General features: G+C 33.7%; 1 protein-coding gene and 2 long non-coding RNA genes across 4 annotated transcripts; 1 reads left to right on the top strand and 2 right to left on the bottom strand.

Annotated features, from left to right (window-relative positions):
- Positions 1-603: 603 nt before the first annotated feature.
- Positions 604-4000, bottom strand: LOC129294925 (uncharacterized). 2 transcript variants are annotated; one of them, XR_008589466.1, is made up of 5 exons: positions 3682-4000; positions 3440-3583; positions 2236-2310; positions 1096-1251; positions 604-1000 (listed from the first exon to the last, which is right to left on the bottom strand). It is a non-coding gene; the product is annotated as an uncharacterized LOC129294925 (long non-coding RNA). The 2 variants fall into 2 exon arrangements; XR_008589465.1 differs by having other exon boundaries at positions 3440-3677; positions 3751-4000.
- A 359-nt stretch (positions 4001-4359) lies between these two features.
- Positions 4360-6487, bottom strand: LOC129294930 (protein ACCELERATED CELL DEATH 6-like). Its single transcript, XM_054933394.1, has 3 exons — positions 5726-6487; positions 5090-5617; positions 4360-4989 (listed from the first exon to the last, which is right to left on the bottom strand). The coding sequence occupies exons 1-3, from the start codon at positions 6485-6487 to the stop codon at positions 4360-4362; spliced, it is 1920 nt and encodes a 639-aa protein (XP_054789369.1).
- Positions 6488-8503: 2016 nt separating this feature from the next.
- LOC129294926 (uncharacterized) lies at positions 8504-11011 on the top strand. The gene is made up of 3 exons (XR_008589467.1): positions 8504-8693; positions 9572-9642; positions 10742-11011. It is a non-coding gene; the product is annotated as an uncharacterized LOC129294926 (long non-coding RNA).
- The last annotated feature ends 8837 nt before the right edge of the window (positions 11012-19848 follow it).

The following is a 19848-nucleotide window of genomic DNA, read 5'->3' as shown; positions in this document are numbered from 1 at the left end:
TGCTAGTCTGATAGGTTACTAAAGAGGTATGAAAATATTACAATTTTTTATTTTTTAATTAATATCATAGGTATTTCTAATTTTCATTATAAATTAATTATAAGAACTTCTACAATCAAAAGAATCTCTGGGCTCCAATCCCCAACTGATGCAAGATAATTTGAAACAGTTGGCTTCAGTGGTGGTTGACATGAATGAATTTTCTAATGAAATAAATGTAATTGAAAAGATCATTGGGAAACACATTACGTTCAGAGTCTCCAGAAAAGACATTAATGATCTCATTATTTTTGAGTGGTTAGACTTGAGAATAATTCAAAATTTTTACAATGTAAGTATTCATTTTGTTTCTAAATTAATATTGTAATTTTTCTCAAATCATAACAACATATAATAAATCAAACCAGCATAACATTGGGCCGAATATCATTTTATATTCAATTGCGTAATCTTCGAAGTTGGATGAGATTGCATGCACAACATGAACGCATGTGGTATATCATCTTCTGCAATAAGCTAAGTAGTAGTAAATCTATTATAACATATATGAACTCAAATAATAATAATATACTATCAATCAATTCTTATTAACCTAACTTCAGCTATTACAAAATTAAAAGATAATTAAAAAAGTTTTCTACTGCGCACAACTGGACTAAATTATTTAGTTGTGAGCTCAACTCTCATCACACTTGCTTGCTGACGTTCTGAACTAAATGCATTTTTTCAATACATTGACGAGCCCAGCGCATCCAAAATAAAATAAATTGAAGAGTTAGAACTTCTTCAATACCAGTGTGATCAGATCGGCACAAAACACTAGATGACTTTGTTCTTCTCTTGGGTGGTGGCGTTGACTGGGTTAGCTATACCATCTTCATCGTCTTAACGGATTTCATCCACATCACAAACTACATGTCGCACCCCAAAAAAATCAGGTGTGACCGGCACAGGATATGGACACAAACCTCACATCCTTTAAGCCGTGATAGAAGGAACTCTGAAATTAATACATTAACACACTAATAGAGTAATTAAAAATTATTACAATATTAAATCAAATATTCAAGATTAAAGGAAATATGAGGATCCTACCTGTAGTCTATGTTGAGCACCTAAGGTCAGACACCAACGTAGGTATAAAGTTCAAATTTTCACTAAATTAGGATTTGATTAAAGTAATTCTTCTGCTTCAATTCAGCAGTAAAACTCCTCAGTGGATATCTCGAGTCACGAGTTCAACTATACCATCTGAGACCAAAATATCTTTTCCAGTGAATAACGTACCACTAATAAATAATAGAACATAAATAAAATGAAAAGTTTGAAATAGTTATGTAAGTTAAATAGACAAAATTTTCGTAAAAATTTTATAACTTCATAATAAAATGGTTTTATAAATTTCAAATAAAATCTCAAATCATTAACTATCATAGAAAATGATAATATCACTTAATTTCAATAAAGCACATAAATGAAATAAATATTTATAAAAAATTGCTAAATAAAAACCAATAGAATATGAAATCATCAAATGATTGGATTCATAAATATAGGGACTTATCAGAACAATTAACAAACGTGGACACACAATCCACGAAGGTAACTAACCAAACGCGGCTTATGCCACGAAAACAAACATGGACACTCAGTCCACGAGGGTAAGTAACCAAACGCAGCCGAAACTATGAAACAAACGTGGACACACAATCCACGAGGGTATGTAACCAAACGCAGCCAAAGCTACGAAACAAACGTGAGTACGATGCTCACGAATAACCATCCCTCCGTTCCACGTGCGTTGGCCATCGCACGGGACTAGCACCTCCTATAACACCCTGCTAGCTAGGTGTACCATGGCGCGCCAAGGGCTAACGGAACTGCCGTTAGCAACCAGTGTTCTATATAAAGTCCCTTTCAAATTCAATTTCAAACATGCGAGAATTTGATCACTATTCAATCAACTTTTCATTTTCAAAGTCGAACTCGCATGAATTGTTTTTCCATAGAAATTCAATAATTTCCAAAATGAAATCCCACAATTAAAATTCAAACTTGTATTTACTGATTAACTAAAATGATCAATTCTGGTAAAATAATTTCACGAAATAAAGTAATTTAATCAACAAAATATCTCATAGTCACATTGCTGTCGTAAAAAGAATTTGCATAAAAATGTAATATTCGAATAAAAGAGATTTTAATGAAATATCAGTTGGGACACCATCCACTTACCTGATAAGCTCCAAGAATAATCATATGTTCTTTCTAAACACCTCTACACTTCTCTTCAGCTACGTACTCTATTGCCTAAACCATAAGAACAAAGAACTTTATTCATTAACAGCTCTAATTCATATATTTCTAACTAACATTCATAAACCCACTATATATACAATCTAGAACATATTAAAGTTCTCTCAATCCCTATTGGTACTTAGCCCACGAACCATAGTTAAAAACTATATTCTTATTTTTTTTTTACACCTACAATAATATACTTATTTCAACCATGCCCCCTTCTTTTTGTAACCAATAAGTAATTTATCCTTAAGGTTCTCCAACGATGCTTTACAAAAGTATGCTTTATTCAAAACAGTACAATTTCTTATCCTACATAGCCACAACTGATCGCATAACACCTTTAATTCAGTATCATAAATATTATCAAGTATAATAAATTTCTTTATTGTTTCCATGTGCTTTAAGACTCAAACTGATCCAACAAATTTCATAATTTCACATAATAAGTTCAAATACTAATCTATCACCAATAAGCCAACTTCTTGATTTGATTTTTTTTCCAAGCTTCATCATAAAAAGTAATTTACTTGTTTTATAATGTAATCAATGATACCTTCATCACTCTTAATTGTCTCAATAGTTCAAAATTTATCTCTTACTTATTTCATCAAACATTTGGTATACCACCCAAATTCCTAATTATAACTTATAAATTAATTTCTATAATTCTTAAAATAGAAATCAAATAACCTTCAATCATTAATATACACAATAGTTTCTCAATCCCAATTCTTGATAGATTTTGATTTTAATACTTCTATTCAAATCTCATCCCAACAATATCCAATATAACTTCTGAATTTATCATATTTTTTTTTCCAATCAAAATCTGTACTAATAATCAACTTAGAATCAAGAAAAACTCAACCCAAACTAATTTCATTTTGGTTCAAGTCCCTTCCTAAGTTAGGCATATACAGGGGCAGAACAAATAACAAGGGAAACTTTGCAAGCTCAATCACATAAACATACACACACAAAGTCACGAGGAAGGAAAGCTTCGAACCTATCCTCACGTTTAATCAGCAACAATGCAAAATTAAGGAAGCAAAAGATTCGGATAATGTAAAGACAGAAGAGGAAGAAGGACCGAGCAACGCAAACAGGGAAAGCCAATATGTATATATATACGCACCACATAAAATCATTAGAGATGAGAATGGGAGAATGAACTCCCTCACCAGATATCGGCCACAACGACTATGAAGGGAGAGCAGTTCGGTGCTGAACAGGGGAAGCAGAAAACCAGTAAATCAGTGTGAATCAACCACTCTCCAATCTGAAATTTAAGAACCCATAGCTCGATATTAACAGAGGAAGAAAAAACGGCCGCCAACGCGAATGAACAGCAGACGGACGAGCTGAACGACGACCTACAGTGTTGAGCGATCAGTAATATAGAACAGAGGAAAAGGAAGAAGAAATCTGCAACATGCTCAAGCTCACTGGTGACAGACGAAAAGAACAGCACAGGAAGGAGATCGGAAGAGACGTAGCTATAGTTTAAAGCTCTCTCCCATTCTCCTTGATCCAGAGCCTTCGAATCTTCTCAAACATACAGCAACGAATCAACGAGCTCCAGCACCTGTCAATGGCGGACGGTCGAAGCAACAACAGCCACTATCATTGGCAGTGGTTGAAGACGAAAGAAAAGAAAGCAGAGATGCAGAGGAATCAAGAAAGAAGGAGAGAAAAATCAGCCATCTCTCTCTTCTGGACCAGTCTCTCAAATGAAGCAGAAGTTTCCCGATATCTCTTTTAAATATTTTCTTCTTCTTGTTTTTTTTTTCTCGCCTGAATCTGATATAAGAGTATTCAGGAAAATTATAAGAAGGAGCACGAGAAAATCACAACAAAGGGCACACAAAATTTACTAGAAAGAGCACAAAATTTTTTTATAATTTAAAATCAGACTTTTACTAGAAAAAAAAATTTGGACTCTGAATTCTTGAATAAATTTTCAACATAAATTCCTATAAACTACCCAATTCTACTTATTATAAACTTTATTTAAATAATACATTCATTATGAGAAAAATTTGTTCAATTTAAAATTTACACTACATCATCCTTAGTCCCATAAAATAAAATAAGAACAATCCAGAGACTAAGTTCTCCAACTTGACGTAAAATTGGAAGGCGTGATCCCAAAGGAAAATGTCCTATAAACCAAAGACATAGATTAAGGAAAATGAAGATGAATGCAATGGCACTTATAAGATCTGCAAACAAGTCGTTATTGCTGACAACCAAACGTATGGCAGCCATGAATGCCACTGTCATGGTTATAAGAGCCCAATTGACAAAAGCCCTAGAGATATAAAAAGCTCGCAATGAAAAACGACGATCACCCAGATGCATCCAAGTAAGAATCACAGAACCGATAGTGGAGCAATACATAGAAATCGTGTTGAAAACCATAAATATTTTGAACAGGGTTTGATCTGTCAACACTGCCATGCCTCTTTCTTTAGGGACTGAGTCATCCGAACTGTATAGCCCTCCTGGCACTGTGAAACCGGCTGCAAATGTCACTGTGGCTACCAGTACGGCCACAATTATGAGCGTGTTGGCCCCATCATTCACATTCCATTCTTTATTCGCCACAGGTTGTGATTGCCTTTGTTTATTTTCAATGGCCCTCGCGGCACCACCAGCAATTCCTAGAATCACATCTGCTCCGAGCTGCAAGGTGATCAAACCAAACAAGTAGATGTTTAGAACCTGTAAGAACAGAGAAAGATAATAATAGAACACAATGTATAAAGATGCTTATAAATCATACCTCTCGACGAGTCATTGGAAAGTTTCTCTGCGATCGGACAATATCTCTAGCTGTTAAACCCTGGTCATTTACAAGGTTCATTTTTATTCTCTTGTCACGTGAAAGATGCAGTAGAGTCCAAAGATGCAACTTTCTTGAAGCCAGATGCAGCGGTGTGTCTCCATTCAGGTCTTTCTCATTCACAGTTTTAGAATCAATCTTTGGATGCTTCAATAGGTATTTAACCATCGAGTTTTTCCCCCTCATTGCTGCAATGTGAAGAATGTTTCGGCCTTCATTATTGAGCCACAAACTGGTGCAAGGCCCTTGTATGCGTAGAAATTCTTTAACCACCCGAACACGGCCTTCACCACAAGCAACGTGAATCGGAAGATTTGCATTTGCGTTTTGTTGAAAGGCAACAAGTGTGGATTTGTTTAATAGTTTACGAACACCTTCCACGTAACCAGTGAGTGCTGCATAATGAAGGGGTGTGCTTTCATTTTCATCTCCGAGGAACATCAACTCTTCTTTTTTGTCTACTATCTCCTTGAAAAGAGCTACACATAAATAAAAGCAGACATGTTTAATATATAAATAAAAGTGGATCAAACAAAAAAGCAGATCACTGATCCATTAATTTGGCATCACACACACATCAATATTGCGTTCTGATATGGCGGCATGAAGTGGAGAGTTTCCACGGCTCTTGTATATGACCCGGTCTGATGGAAATGGAATCTGCAAGAGACGACGAAGAATTTCAGCGTTCCCACTTTGGACTGCCACATACATTGGTGAATCTGCTGGGTGAGTGTCCCAATAGAACGACAAAGTACTTTCACTTTGTTCACTTAAAATGAAAGCAAACCCCTCAGGATCTTTGCTTATAATAGCTTCGTGCAAAGCTGTATTCCCAACCTTATTGGGTAACATTATAAAGTTATTCTTACTGCTAGCATCGTCAAATTTGGACAGGATGACCTTCATCGCTTCAATACTCTTAGCTCTTGCAGCAACATGAAGTGCAGTGTCCTTCCTTTTGTTTGTCACAATCAGTAAAAAATTATTATCAACAAGCAGCTCTGCAATCCTTGTTCTCCCGTATTCAGCTGCAACATGAAGCAACGAATCACCCGAAGGAGTGGCTTGATATATAATGGTGGAACAATCAAGTTGTTTTTCTCTGCAAACTTTCTCCAAGACATCAAGAAACTTATTTACATCTTCATGCTCATCAACAACAGCGTTGTACAACTCATAACTCATGCTATCGTTAATAACGCCAATTTGAGTTTGATTAACTGATGATCTAAACTGCTTCTTCAACAGTTCCTGCAGCTTTTCGTAGCATGCCACCTTCCAGGATATTGAATCATTCGCTTTCATAGGAATTTCCACCTGGTCTGAATTTCTCATTCTAGCAAGCCCCTTGATCAAATTTCAACAATGGTGTTGAACCAATGAGAAGATGCTAAAGTATCGGCAGCAAATAGTGCAAAACAAGATGTGCAGTCGGAAGAGTAGCTAGAGAAGAAATAAACTTGAAAGAGATGAAAGCAACTCAAGAACAAGAGAGTTTTAAAGCTGAGGAACAAGAAGAAATGAAAATGAGATCCGAGAAAAAGACGTATAGGAGCACATGGCTGCAGGAAACAAAGCGAAACGTTTGTTTCAATCAGATTCGTTACTTAGAAACTTACAGAGAGAAAAAGAGAGTCGTGAATGTGGTTATAGTGTAATAACCCAAATTTTTTTTTTTGAAAAATTAAAAGTTAAAATTAAAATAAAAAAATACATAATATTGTGTTTAAGTGTATTTATATTAATTTTGGAATAAATTAGTAAGAAGAAGAGTTTGTCTAGTGGCAATTATATTGCTACTTATTTAATAGGTCATGAGTTTGAATCTTATAAGGTTAAGAGTGCAAATTTTCTATATTTTCTCTTTTGCTTCAGACGAAATTACAATGATGCCCTTCTGAAAAAAAAAAGACAGAGACGGAGACCTAAACGTGTGGCTTCTTCTCTCCTTATGTTTTCCTTTTCCCTGCCGAAAAGTCCAGAAACAATGGAGAGAGATAGGGAGCTTCGATTTCCTCCAGTCCACTGTCATCTCTTCCCTTTTTCTGTAGTCCTCCACTGTATTTTATCTCTCCCCTCTGGTTTCCGGTGATCGCGCGGTGAAAGTGGAGACTCGGCGTCTCTATGTGATGCCCAGGTTGTCCGTCGTGCTTCCCTGTCTCTACTTGTTTTCTTTGTTGCTTCTCCGTTCTCGCTGTTCACGTTCACGCAGCTGGGGTCCGAGAATCAGGTCGTCGGAGCTGGTAGGGTTGTTCGCGAGCTCATCTCTGTTTGATCTAGTGCTGTGATTCTGTTTTCTTCCTTTCGTGTGTACCCTGTGATAGGGACGCGGAAGCAGAATCGTGCTAGTTTAGGGACAGAACCCTGAAACAACAAAAACACAAGAACAAAAAGAAAGGGACGAAATTTATGACGAAAATAAAGAAAGATATGAAGTAAACAATAGGATAATGATCAAGGAGAAGATCCTCTAGAGCACCTGCCTCTAGGAACCTCAACCTTCGAAGACACCACAAGAGTTGATCACGCTCTTGATCACGTCTGTTTCTCACACGGGATACCACCACAAGGCACTAAGGCTCACAAGAGTTATAAACTCTAAAATGAATAATTTCATTCAACTTCTGTGTTGTTTACAATAGGGAGCATGCCTAATTTATATAGGTTCATAGAAAAATATTTCCTAAAATTAAAACCCTAATTTCCTAATACTAAAAAGGAGAAATAATGATAAAATATTCAGCCACATAATTTAGGAGATGTGATCCTAAAATTATGGGATTACAAAAATTAGAAATTAATATTATAATTAATTCTAATCTTTGACTAGACTCAAAATAGAAAATCAAATCAAAGAACCATTAAAATAGGAAATAATTTAGGAGACAATCAAGGGATCATAAAGGATTTGAAATCACGCCACCCTTGACTTCTTTACTAGGGTTTCATGCCTCCTTGCATGCAAGAGGCTCAACTTGTAGTCTTCCTTGCATTGGGCTAAGGTCTGCATCTCTTGGGCTTGACTCTTCATGAGTTTGGATCTTAAATACATTATACACATATAGATGCTCTCCTTTGGACTTGAGCGGAGTGCCCCAATGCTCTCCAAGCTCTTGAACTTCTTGCACAAGACTGAACAAGGCTTGCTTCATGGCTTTGGTTCGAGCTCTTGTCATTGGACCTCCAATATGTTGCAATGGGTCTTTAGGTATGTTGGATTGGAAGTATTGGGCTCCTTCTATGTCACCATGCTCATGATTACCATCCTCAGGCTTCGTTGCCATTAATGCTATGTCACCCGTGCCATGGGGTCCATCACCCTGTCTCTGATTCGTTCTCTATGCAGCTCGTGATTTTTTTTTTCCTTCTTCTATTATTGCTGTGGTTGAGTGCATCTGGTCCTTTAGCCTGCTTGTGCGTTTTTTAAAAGAGAAAGAGGAGTGGTCTGCCATTGGTTGAAGCTGGAAATAGGAGAACTCCTCTCCCTGTTCTGTCGGCTTCTTCTCGTTCTCTCCCTCCTCTGTTACTGTTGGTACTTAAGGTGAGGATTTTTGAACTCTTCTTGATAATTTAGTGCAAGAAAGAGTGTCTGAATGAATGATTGAAATTGAAATTTTTTTTTCTAAGTTACTGAAATTTGTGTAGTGGAAGTATGATTATGATAAGTATGGTTAGAGTTTGAGTCAAGTTAATTTTGTTTGAACTAGATGATGTTAAGAAGCGGTTAGGATGAGTCTGAAATGGAAAAAACTTTGACATGGAATTTGACAGTTAGTGACCATGAAATGTTTGTTAAAATGCTTGTGAAAAGTTGTTTTATTGTATATTTACTAGAATATCAATAAGTTTCGTGAAAGACTTAATTGGTTGGGGTGCTATTATCTTATGAGTTTAACTTGGAAATGGTAAAGGGAGATATATGAGTAGGTATTTTTTTTCTTCTACAACTTTGTTGGATCTCGCAAGAGACATGAATTGGCTTGGGTGTTACTCATTTGTAAATTTGAATCGAATATTGTAAAGACATTTATCTATGTTATTGACAGATTTATTGGATTCTTGAGTTATGGTTGAGAATTTTAAATTACAGTGTTGTGTTATGATTCAATTTTGGGGTGTATGTTAGGTGTTCGACATAACGTGCACTAAAGGAATTATGAAGCAATTGAAAGATTAAATGTAATATATATACATACACACACACATAAAAAAAAAAAATTGGATGTGTATGTTATAGAGTTTGAAAATAAAAGTATACTCAATATGTTAGATAAGGGGAGTATTCATATGAAGTAATTGTGAAATTAGAGAAGCTTTTAAGATATGGATTTTGGTGTCTTTGAATAATTACTATTGTAGTTGATTAGAGTTATTTTTGTTGGCTTAAATTTTCGCATGTATATAAATATGTTCATATAGGGTGTCTAGAGGAAGAGGAACTTGATAAAAGTGATAAGGAGTAAGCTATAGAGGTTGGAAAGGCTTATCAGGTAAGTGGATAGCGTCCCAACTGATTTTTTTTTAAACAAAATTTCTTTTACTGGAATATTACGTTGTTTTGAAAATCATTTTAATAGCATTAATGCAATTATTGGATATTTGTTGATTAACTTTCCTTTATTTTGAGAAATTAGCTTTATCAAATTTGAAATGTTATTTGATCAATTAAATTAAGTTTGAACTTTGATTATGAGATTTTTATTTTATCAAATATTGGATTGATACAGAGAATGATTCATGCGAGTTCGACTTTGAAATTTTGATTATTCGATAAATGCAAGCATGAGCATTGGATATGAAATTTTATTCTAGCAAGCTTTCATGCTTAAAAGTATTCATGCGAGTTTGATTTTGAGAACGAGAACTGTATCATGAAAGTGATGATTTTCTCGCATGTTTGAAAATAGTTTTAAAAAAAGGGACTTTATACGGAACACTGGTTGCTAACGGCAGTTCCGTTAGCCCTTGGCGCGCCATGGTACACTTAGCTAACAGGGTGTTTATAGGAGGTGCTAGCCCCGTGCGATGGCCAACGCACGTGGAACGAAGGGATGGTTATTCGTGAGCATCGTACTCACGTTTGTTTCGTGGCTTCAAGCCGCATTTGGTTATCATGACCCTCATGGACTGTGTGTCCACGTTTGTTTCGTGGCTTCGGCTGCATTTGGTTATTTACTCTCGTGGACTGAGTGTCCACATTTGTTTTCGTGGCATAAGCCGCGTTTGGTTAGTTACCCTCGTGGATTATGTGTCCATGTTTGTTAATTGTTCTAATAAGTCTCTAATTTTATGAATCCAATCGTTTGATGATTTCATATTCTATTGGTTTTTATTTAGTAATTTGTTTATAAATATTTATTTCATTTATGTGCTTTCTTGAAATTAAGTGATAATATCATTTTCTATGATAGTTCAATGATTTGAGATTTTATTTGAAATTTATAGAGCCATTTTATTATGAAGTTTATAAAATTTTTATGAAAATTTTGTCTATTTAACTTACATAACTATCTCAAACTTTTTATTTTATTTATGTTCTATTATTTATTGTTGGGACGTTATTTACTGGAAAAGATATTTTGGTCTCAGATGGTATAGTTGAACTCGTGACTCGAGATATCCACTGAGGAGTTTTATTGCTGAATTGAAGTAGAAGAATTATTTTAGTCAAATCCTAATTTGATGAAAAATTTAAACTTTATACCTACGTTGGCGTCTGGCCTTAGGTGCTCCACATAGACTACAGGTAGGATCCTTATATTTCTTTTAAAGTTGAATATTTGAATTAATATTGTAACAATTTCTAATTACTCTATTAGTGTGTTTAACGTATTAATTTCAGAGTTTCTTCGATCAAGGCTTAAGGGATATGAGTTTTGTGCCTATATCCCATGTCGGTCACACCTGATTTTTGGGGCGTGACATATAGAATAAAGGAAGCTGATGTTGGAGAAGACACTGCCTGGACCAAAAAAAGTGTGTTGAAACTTGAAAGGGAAAAAGAGAATCACATTCAAATATTTTAACCATCTAAATTTTCTTATGAACTTTAAAATTCTAATTATTATTCCTAATGCTCAAATGATATACTTTTTCGTGAACAAATAAAAAATTTTTTTGGTTCTCTCTCTCATTTTTTTTTGGGTGTGTTTTTCTCCCTTGAGTTACAATAGACTTTAAATTTTAACAACCATTTTGCTCTAAAATTACTTTTTGTTCTTAGAGATTTTTAGGATTGCTGCAGCGAGGTAAGTGACAACTTATATTATTTTTATTGTTTGTTATTGTTATATTCGAGGTTTAACTGGATATGTATCTGACACGGACACGCATTCAGGACATGAAAACGCTGCATCCCTTTTCCCAATTTTCAGTGGACATAGGTGGACGCGAGTTGAGACAGGTTGACACGGGAGAATGCGGGTCAGACATGGGCGAACGCAAAACTCTGTGTTTTTCACTTTTTTTTTACTTAGTCCCAACTCCAAAAATGCGATGCCCAAAGAATTTCAGCTCCAGTCGACCCCTTTCTCGCGTTTGCCGCTGTAATGACCTATGAATTTTATAAAAATTTTTATATATATATATATATATAAGTTTATGTTTTAATAGTACTTATATTAATTCTTAGGATAAGTTTGATAAGAAGAGAAGTTAGTATAGTGGAAACCATTTAGATAGTCCATCAAAAGGGTCTCAAGTTTAAATCTGATCAGCCCCTAAGGGTTTTATTTTTTTTATACTTTATGAAATTACAAATCTGCGCTCATTTTTGTCAGATTTTTTTTCTTTTTCCTAGCATTCTCCGAACGTTTTGGAAGAGCAGAGAGAGAGAGTTAGAGAGCAGATGCCAAATCCTTGCTCTGTCTCTCACCGACTTCTACCTCCTACCTTCTCAATCACCGGTCATGCGTTGCTCAAATGAGTCACTGTTGCCATCGTCGGTGTGCTTGTCACTGGTTCTTCCTCCGCGGCTGTGAGTTCTTCCTCTGTTTTACCATCACTCTTCCTCCTCTGTCACTACCTCAAGTATGTTCGACTTCTCTTCCTTTCTCGTTGCTATTTCGTGTATGTGTGTAACTGATTGGGTGAGCTAAGATTTCTTTCGTTCTCTTGCTCATCTTGTCATCACCGGTTTGTTTATTTTTCTTGATTCATGGTGATAGTCCTTCCTCTCTACTGTTCATACCTGAAGCTACCTCCTTCTTTCTCTGTTGGTACGTGTAGGAATTTTCAGGTTAGAAACTTGATCTTATATCCTTTCCTCGAAAAAAATTTTGTACGTGTGAATGGATGAAGAGATGGAGATGATGCTGAAAAATTGTGTCCTATAGATGCTGCTGTTGATGCATGAATTTTCTTCTATAGTTTCGATTGGCTTTCTTCTGTTTGTCTTCCTTATGGTTCCTAATTAATGTCTGAAATTTTATACCCTTCATCTTGCTAATTTTCTGTGTGAGCATTTTAATGGTTAAAGCTATAGAATTTTGGTGTGTTTGGCTGCTGCTCGTGTGTCTCAGAGAATAACAAATTCTAATGTTGAGCTGAAAATCCATCTTAAGCTTGATACTAATCTTCATATGGTCATAATTTTTGGAATAAATTAACTTGGTTGGAATGATTGATGTTGAAGGATTTGGTAAAATGAAGTTGGACGAGAAGAGGTTAGATACGATAATGGGAGATTATTGTCTATAAGATGCTTATTAAAATGCTTGTTAGAAGAATTGAATTTGACTTTAAAATTTCATAAATTCTTGTGGGAAGTAAAGTTAGCTTAGAAGTTATTAATCTATAAATTTAACTTGAAAGGTACAAAGGACATTTGACTATGAAATTAATAATATATGATCATTGGAATTCTTGGAGACCGATACTTAGTTGAGAAAATATTTAACGCTAGAATTGTTATGAGGAGATTGAAAAGGATACATATTGGTGCCTTGACAAAATGCTAATGAGAAATATATTTTTTTATATATAACTTCAGTTTAAATTTTCAAATTTATTATAGTTTATTAGTGGTGGGAATGTTAAAAAGGAATTATTGTACTGGTTGAGGGTTGACTAGAATTTTAATATGATTTATAGGATATTTGGAAGAGGAGAAATTTGATCAACGGTGAGAGATGAATTTTAGTTTTGGAAATTTCAGGTAAGTGGATACCATCCCAACTGATTCTCTAATAAAATTTTTACTAAAATATTACATTTTTATACAAATCCTTTTTATAGCAACAATGTGATTATTAGATATTTTGTTGATTAAAGTACTTTATTTTTGTGAAGTTATCTTTACCAGATTTGATAATTTTAATTTATCAGTAAATACAAGTTTAGATTTTAATTATGGGATTTTCATTCTGGAAATTATTGAATTGCTACAAAAAATGATTCATGTGAGTTCAACATTGAAAATAAAAATTTTATTTATAGTGATTATATTCTCACATGTTTGAAATTGGTTTGAAAGTGAATTTCAAGGGGACTTTATACAGAACACTAGTTGCTAACGGCAGTTTTGTCAGCCCTTGGCATGCCATGATACACCTAGCTAGCAGGGTGCTTATAAGAGGTGCTAGCCCCGTGTGATGGCCAACACATGTGGAATGGAGGGATGGTTATTCATGAGCATTGTACTCACGTTTGATTTCGTGGCTTTGAGCCACGTTTGGTTAGCATTACCCTCATGGACTATGTGTGTTCGCATTTGTTTCGTAGCTTCAGCTGCATTTAGTTACTTATCCTTGTAGACTATGTGCCCATGTTTGTCTTTGTGACATAAGCCGCGTCTGGATTATTTACCTTCATAGACTATGTCCACATTTGTTAATTGTTCTGATAAGTCCCTATAATTAAAATTTGATTATTTGGTAATTTTATATTTCACTAGTTCTTACTTAGTAACTTGTTTATAAGTATTTATTTCATTTACATACTTTCTTGAAATCAAGTGATAATAACAATTTTCATGATAGTTCAATGATTTACAATTTTATTTAAATTTTATAGAGCCATTTCATTCCAAAGCTTAAGGAATTTTTATAGAAGAAGTTGCCACTTTGGTTACATAATTATTTTGAACTTTTTTTGTTTATTTATGATCAATTATTTATTGTTGGGATGATATTCACTGGAAAAATTTATTTGGGTCTCAAATTCATTAGCTGACGTTAATCCTACCACCGACCTCAACAGGGGCAACACAGTTATACTAGGTGGGAAATTTTGCTTGGTATTGTTACTTTTTATATAAATATTTTAGTACTAATACTTTTAAATCTAGAAGAAAGATTAGTTGCTCTACATAGATTATTGTTAGGATTTTATTTTGATTTATATACTATTGTAAACTGGAAGGAGCTAAGCTCCTCATCGATACTATTTTTTTTGAAAAAAAAATGTTGAAGTCTTGTTATGACAATTAATATTAATAGTATTAGAATTTCTATATAATCTGATTACTTTTAAAATGAAGGGGAAGGTGGGAATAGAAGTTGAAAGTGTAACTATTGTAATAACTATTATAATGGCTCTTATTCTAGAGCTAAATTTCATTTGTTGAGGATCTCTAGAAAGGGTATTGCTATATGCCCGAAAGTTGATAATAGTTGTTTAGGTGAAATGCGAAAAGCTCAAGAAGAGGCTGAGAATAAAACATAACCAAGACATGTGCCATTGCCAACTTCAACTGAGAGCTTGTCTCCTTTATGTCAAAGGGGTTCTACCCCTATTCAAAGTAAACACAATTAGGGAAAAAGGAGGGCAACAAATACAATAGAAAGAGATTTCCAACAAGGAGCTAGAGATAATTTAACTGCTAAAATTTCTAGAATGTTCTATTCGGCTAACTTGTCTTTCAATTTGGCACGTAACCCATATTTTATTAGTGCATTTTAATATGCTGCCAATAATGTAATTCCTAGTTTTAAACCTCCTGGTTATAATGTACTAAGATCTATTTTGTTGCAAAAAGAAAGGGCTAATGTTGAAAGGCAACTTGAATCAATCAAAGGGACTTAGAATCATAAGGGGGTAAGTATAGTTACGAATAGTTGGACAAATATACAAAGAAGGCCATTAATTAATTTTATGGTTGTAAGTGATGGAAGCCCCATGTTTTTGAAGGCAATTGATGCAACTAGTGAATATAAAGACAGATTTTACATGGCTGACTTGATAAAGAAAGTGGTTGAAGAAGTGGGGCCTCATAAAGTTATGCAAGTAATCACTGATAATGCATTTGTTTGTAAATCTGTAGGTAAGATGGTGGAAGATGAATATCCTCACATCTTTTAGACACCATGTATGGTGCATACACTTAATCTTGCCTTGAAGAATATATGTGCAATAAAAAATATAGAGGCAAATGAAATTGTTTATGGAGAATGCCGTTGGATCACTAAGGTGAGGGATGATGCGTCTTCATCCGAACATTTATCATGAATCATTCTATAAGATTGGCCATGTTTAATGAATTTGTGCCATTAAAGTTTCTTGCAATAGCCGAAACAAGATTTGCATCAACAATTTTGATGTTGAAGAGATTCAAACTTATCAAAACTTCTCTTCGTACACTGGTCATTAGTGAACAATTGAATGCTTATAGAGATGATGATGTTGGAAAGGCTGCTACTATAAAGGACATAATTCTTAATGATCTTTGGTGGGAGAAGATTGATTATATTCTCTCTTTCACTAAACGAATTTATGATATGTTAAGATTTGCTGACACAGATAGACCTACATTTCATTTGATTTATAAGATGTGGGATTCAATGATAGAGAAAATCAAGGAATCAATTTATAAGAATGAGAGAAAATCACTTTCTGAGTACTCTTCATTTTTTGAAGTTGTTTATAACATCATCATTGATCGATGGACAAAGAGTGCCACTCCACTACATTGTCTTGCCCACTCATTGAATCCTAGGTGTGTTATTCTTGTTTTTGATCATGAAATTCTTTTCTTTATCATTTTTACATCACAACTCCAATTGATGTTATTATATTATTGTAGGTATTATACAACACAATGGCTTGAAGGTAGACCAAATAGAGTCTCTCCATATAGAGATGTTGAAATATCAACTGAGAGGAAAAAGTGCTTTAAAAGGATGTTTTCAGATGAAGAAGAGAGGAAATTGGTTATGAATGAATTTTTAAAGTGTTCTGGATGTTCAGATGAGTTCTCTTTTGTTGATTCCATACAAGATATATGGATATTAGAGCTTAAGGTTTAGTAAAGCAATCATGATGTTGATGCTCCTAAGCTTCAAGGAAATGCATTGAAACTTCTCAATCAACCATGCTCATCATCTTGTTTTCAAAGAAACTGGAGCACTTATTCTTTTGTTCATTCACTAAAGAGAAACAAGATGCTTCCAAAAAGAGCAGAGAACTTAGTTTTTGTTCATTTAAATCTTCATCTTCTTTTAAGAAAGAGTGAGAAGTATTCCACTGGAGAAAGCAAATTATAGGATATTAGTGGAGATTGTTAGGAAATAAATGATGCTGAAAATCTTGAAGTTGCAAGTTTATCTCTAGATAAGCCAATTTTGGAGAGAGAACTTATAGAAGAAAGTGGTGGTGTCAATGAAGATGGGGAAGATTAGAATTACTTTAAGTTGATAATTATCTTTTGCCACTTGATAGAGTTTAAGTGCTTAACTACTTATTGTATTATATTTTGTGATGGCATTAGACATCTTGAAATTGTATTTTTAGACATCCAAATATTTAATATTTAATTATTTATATAGCCGTACCCGTATCCTAAAATTTTGAAAAATAGCCTTGTCCACGTACCGTATTGTATCGTACCTAATACTCATACTTGTATCAGTGCTTCTTAGACGAGGAATCTGGTCACTAGACCTGGCGGGCTGGTCATGAGTTCTTTTCTGCTGGTTTGGTGTTATTGAATCCATTTTTTTCCTTCCTTTAGTGGGCATCATGCCAGGTTTCTCTCCCCTATTTTATGTTGTCGAATCGCTCACTATCGCAGTGTTAGTTAGCTCCTTCATTCACTAGCTTTTCTTTTCATCCGTTGCCGGCGTTTATGCGCATGTCGAAGACTCTTCCTTCCTTCTCCATTAGAGCAGCTGAGGGAGTTTGTTGATTCCTCTGTCCTAATCTGTATTGTCTTTTTGGAAGTTGTGGAAGTTTCAGTCTCTTTCTTCACTTCTCCATTGGCTTGCTTGGTGAGTTGAATTTCATCTTCCTCCTTTTGTAGCAAATCTTTTTTAGGTTTGCTAATTGGGTTGTTGTTAAACTAGATATTCTCCCTCTCTGTTCAAGTATGGTTCGCAGAGGGGGGTGTGACGGGGATTCAATCAAGCTGGAATTAATTATAAGGAATACATTTATATATATAGATATAGATATAAAGAATTTTATTTATATTTGCTCTGGCTGTTGCTTCAGGATCCTATATAGGCGTTTGAATTTTCTTAGTTAAATTGATTTTTAGAGTGAATTGGGTGACGTTGAAGAAATGAAATATGGGAGGCTGTTTAATCTAAATATTTATAATGGGAATTATCGGAAGGAGATTGAAAGAAAGGAGAGCTTGGTAATAGTTTGAGTATGACATTAGTACCAACTATTTGAATCCCCGGGAAATATATGATTGTGGATAAGTTTTATGATAAAAGATGAGAATACTAGAAGTTCTTATGAGTGGGTTGGAAATGATGCATGTTTGGTAATTTGACAAAAGATTAAGGGGGAGATGGTATTTTATTCAAATAATGAGCTACAAGGATTGTTATGTGTAAAGTTTAAATTTCAAATTTATTATAGTTAAATTTTGATAATAGTAACATTGGGAGAAAATAATTGAATTTATAGAAAGTTTATTACAAAGATCTTAATTTAATTTATAGGTTATTTGGAGGAGGAGGAATTTGATCGACGGGTGAGAAGTGAATTTTTAACTCTAAGAATTTCAAGTAAGTGGATAACATCCTAACTGATTTCCTAATAAAATTTCCTTTACTAAAATATTATATTTTTATGCAAATCATTTTATAACAACAATGTGAGTATTGGATAATTTGTTGATTAAACTTCTTTATTTTATAAAATTACCTTGATCACTTTTGAAATGTTAATTATTCAAGAAATATAAATTTGGACTTTGATTATGGGATTTCATTTTGAGAATTATTGAATTGCTATGGAAAAATGATTCATACGAGTTTGACATTGAAAATGAAAATTCTATTTTGAAAATAGTGATTTTCTCGTATGTTTGAGAATGGATTTGAAGGAAACTTTATACAGAACACTGGTTGCTAACGACAATTTCATTAGCCCTTGACGTACCATGGTGAACGACTAGCTAGTTTGATTTTTGTAAGCTTTGTTCTTACGTTTGTTATTTATGGGTATTATACTCACTTTTGTTTTTGTGGCTTCGAGCCACATTCAGTTAGCATTATCCTCATGGACTGTGTGTTCATATTTTTTTTTGTAACTTTAGCTGTGTTTGGTTACATATCATTGTGGACTATATGTCCATGTTTGTCTTCATAGCATAAGCTGTGTTTGGTTATTTACCTTTGTAGACTATGTATCCATGTTTGTTATTTGTTTTGGTAAGTCTCTATAATTATGAGTTTTTAATTATTTAATGAATCTATTTTATTGGTTTGATTAGTTACATATTTATAATTATTTAACATAGTTAATTGCTTTATTTAAATTAAATGATAATGACATTTGATATGATATTTTAATGAATCAAGATTTTATTTAAAGTTTCAAAGACCCCTTCGTGTTGAAGTTTATTAAATAATTTTTTTTTTTGCAAAAATTGTCGTCTCTAGCACACATAATTATTTTAAACTTTCTTTTTATACATATTTAATTACTTATTGTTCGGATGCTATTCACTAGAAAGTTATTTGGTCTCAGGTTCATTAATTGGCACTAACCCTATTGCTGACATCTAAACGGCAAAAAAGTATTTTGGGTGGTGGTATTTCACTTAGCATTATCTCCTTTTGACATAAACATTTGAATTGATGTATTTTATTTTGAAAGTAAGGTTAGTTAGCTTCATATAGCCCGTGACTAGGTTTCTATTATGGTATATGTTGTTTGCTAGTTGGAAGGAGCTAAGTTCCTGGTTGATATTATATTTTGTGTAAAATATTGATAGATTAAAATTTTTGGAAGATTCTATTTACTAAGGAGATTATGCTGAAATTTCTATAAAAATATTAAAATTTTCAATATAATATTTTTATTAAATATGTTATAATTTTCAGTACAAATTTAACTATGTTTTAAAATAAAAAAAATCTCATTTTAGGGCTTAAAGGATGTGTGATATGGTTCATTTCCCATGCCAGTCACCTTCTGTTTTCGGGGTGTGACAGAAGTATTTCTGTTCAGACATGTGATAAAAAGATTTTTAGAAAAAATCACTAAATAATTTAAATTTTTGAATCCGTATTTATAAAATTAAAGTTAAGATTTGATAACGTCGTAAGCTTGCAATTTAAAAAGGTATAATTAGCTGGTTGCATTATTTCATAAGAAGGTTACATTTGATGTTTGGGACTAAATTAATATGATAATTCCAAAGAAAAATTACATATAGGTCCCACATAGAGAACTTATTCACAAGTAAGTTCTTTAGATTTGTGAAAATACACCTAAATCCTAATGGACTTGTTTGTAATTAA

Source organism: Prosopis cineraria, unplaced genomic scaffold (genome assembly GCF_029017545.1).
Source record: "Prosopis cineraria cultivar Desert tree isolate PC_DT_omini unplaced genomic scaffold, ASM2901754v1 PC21, whole genome shotgun sequence".
NCBI classification, from domain to species: Eukaryota; Viridiplantae; Streptophyta; class Magnoliopsida; order Fabales; family Fabaceae; genus Prosopis; species Prosopis cineraria.
The sequence above is the reverse complement of the archived record's forward strand: the minus strand, read 5'-3'. Positions and strand labels throughout refer to the sequence as shown.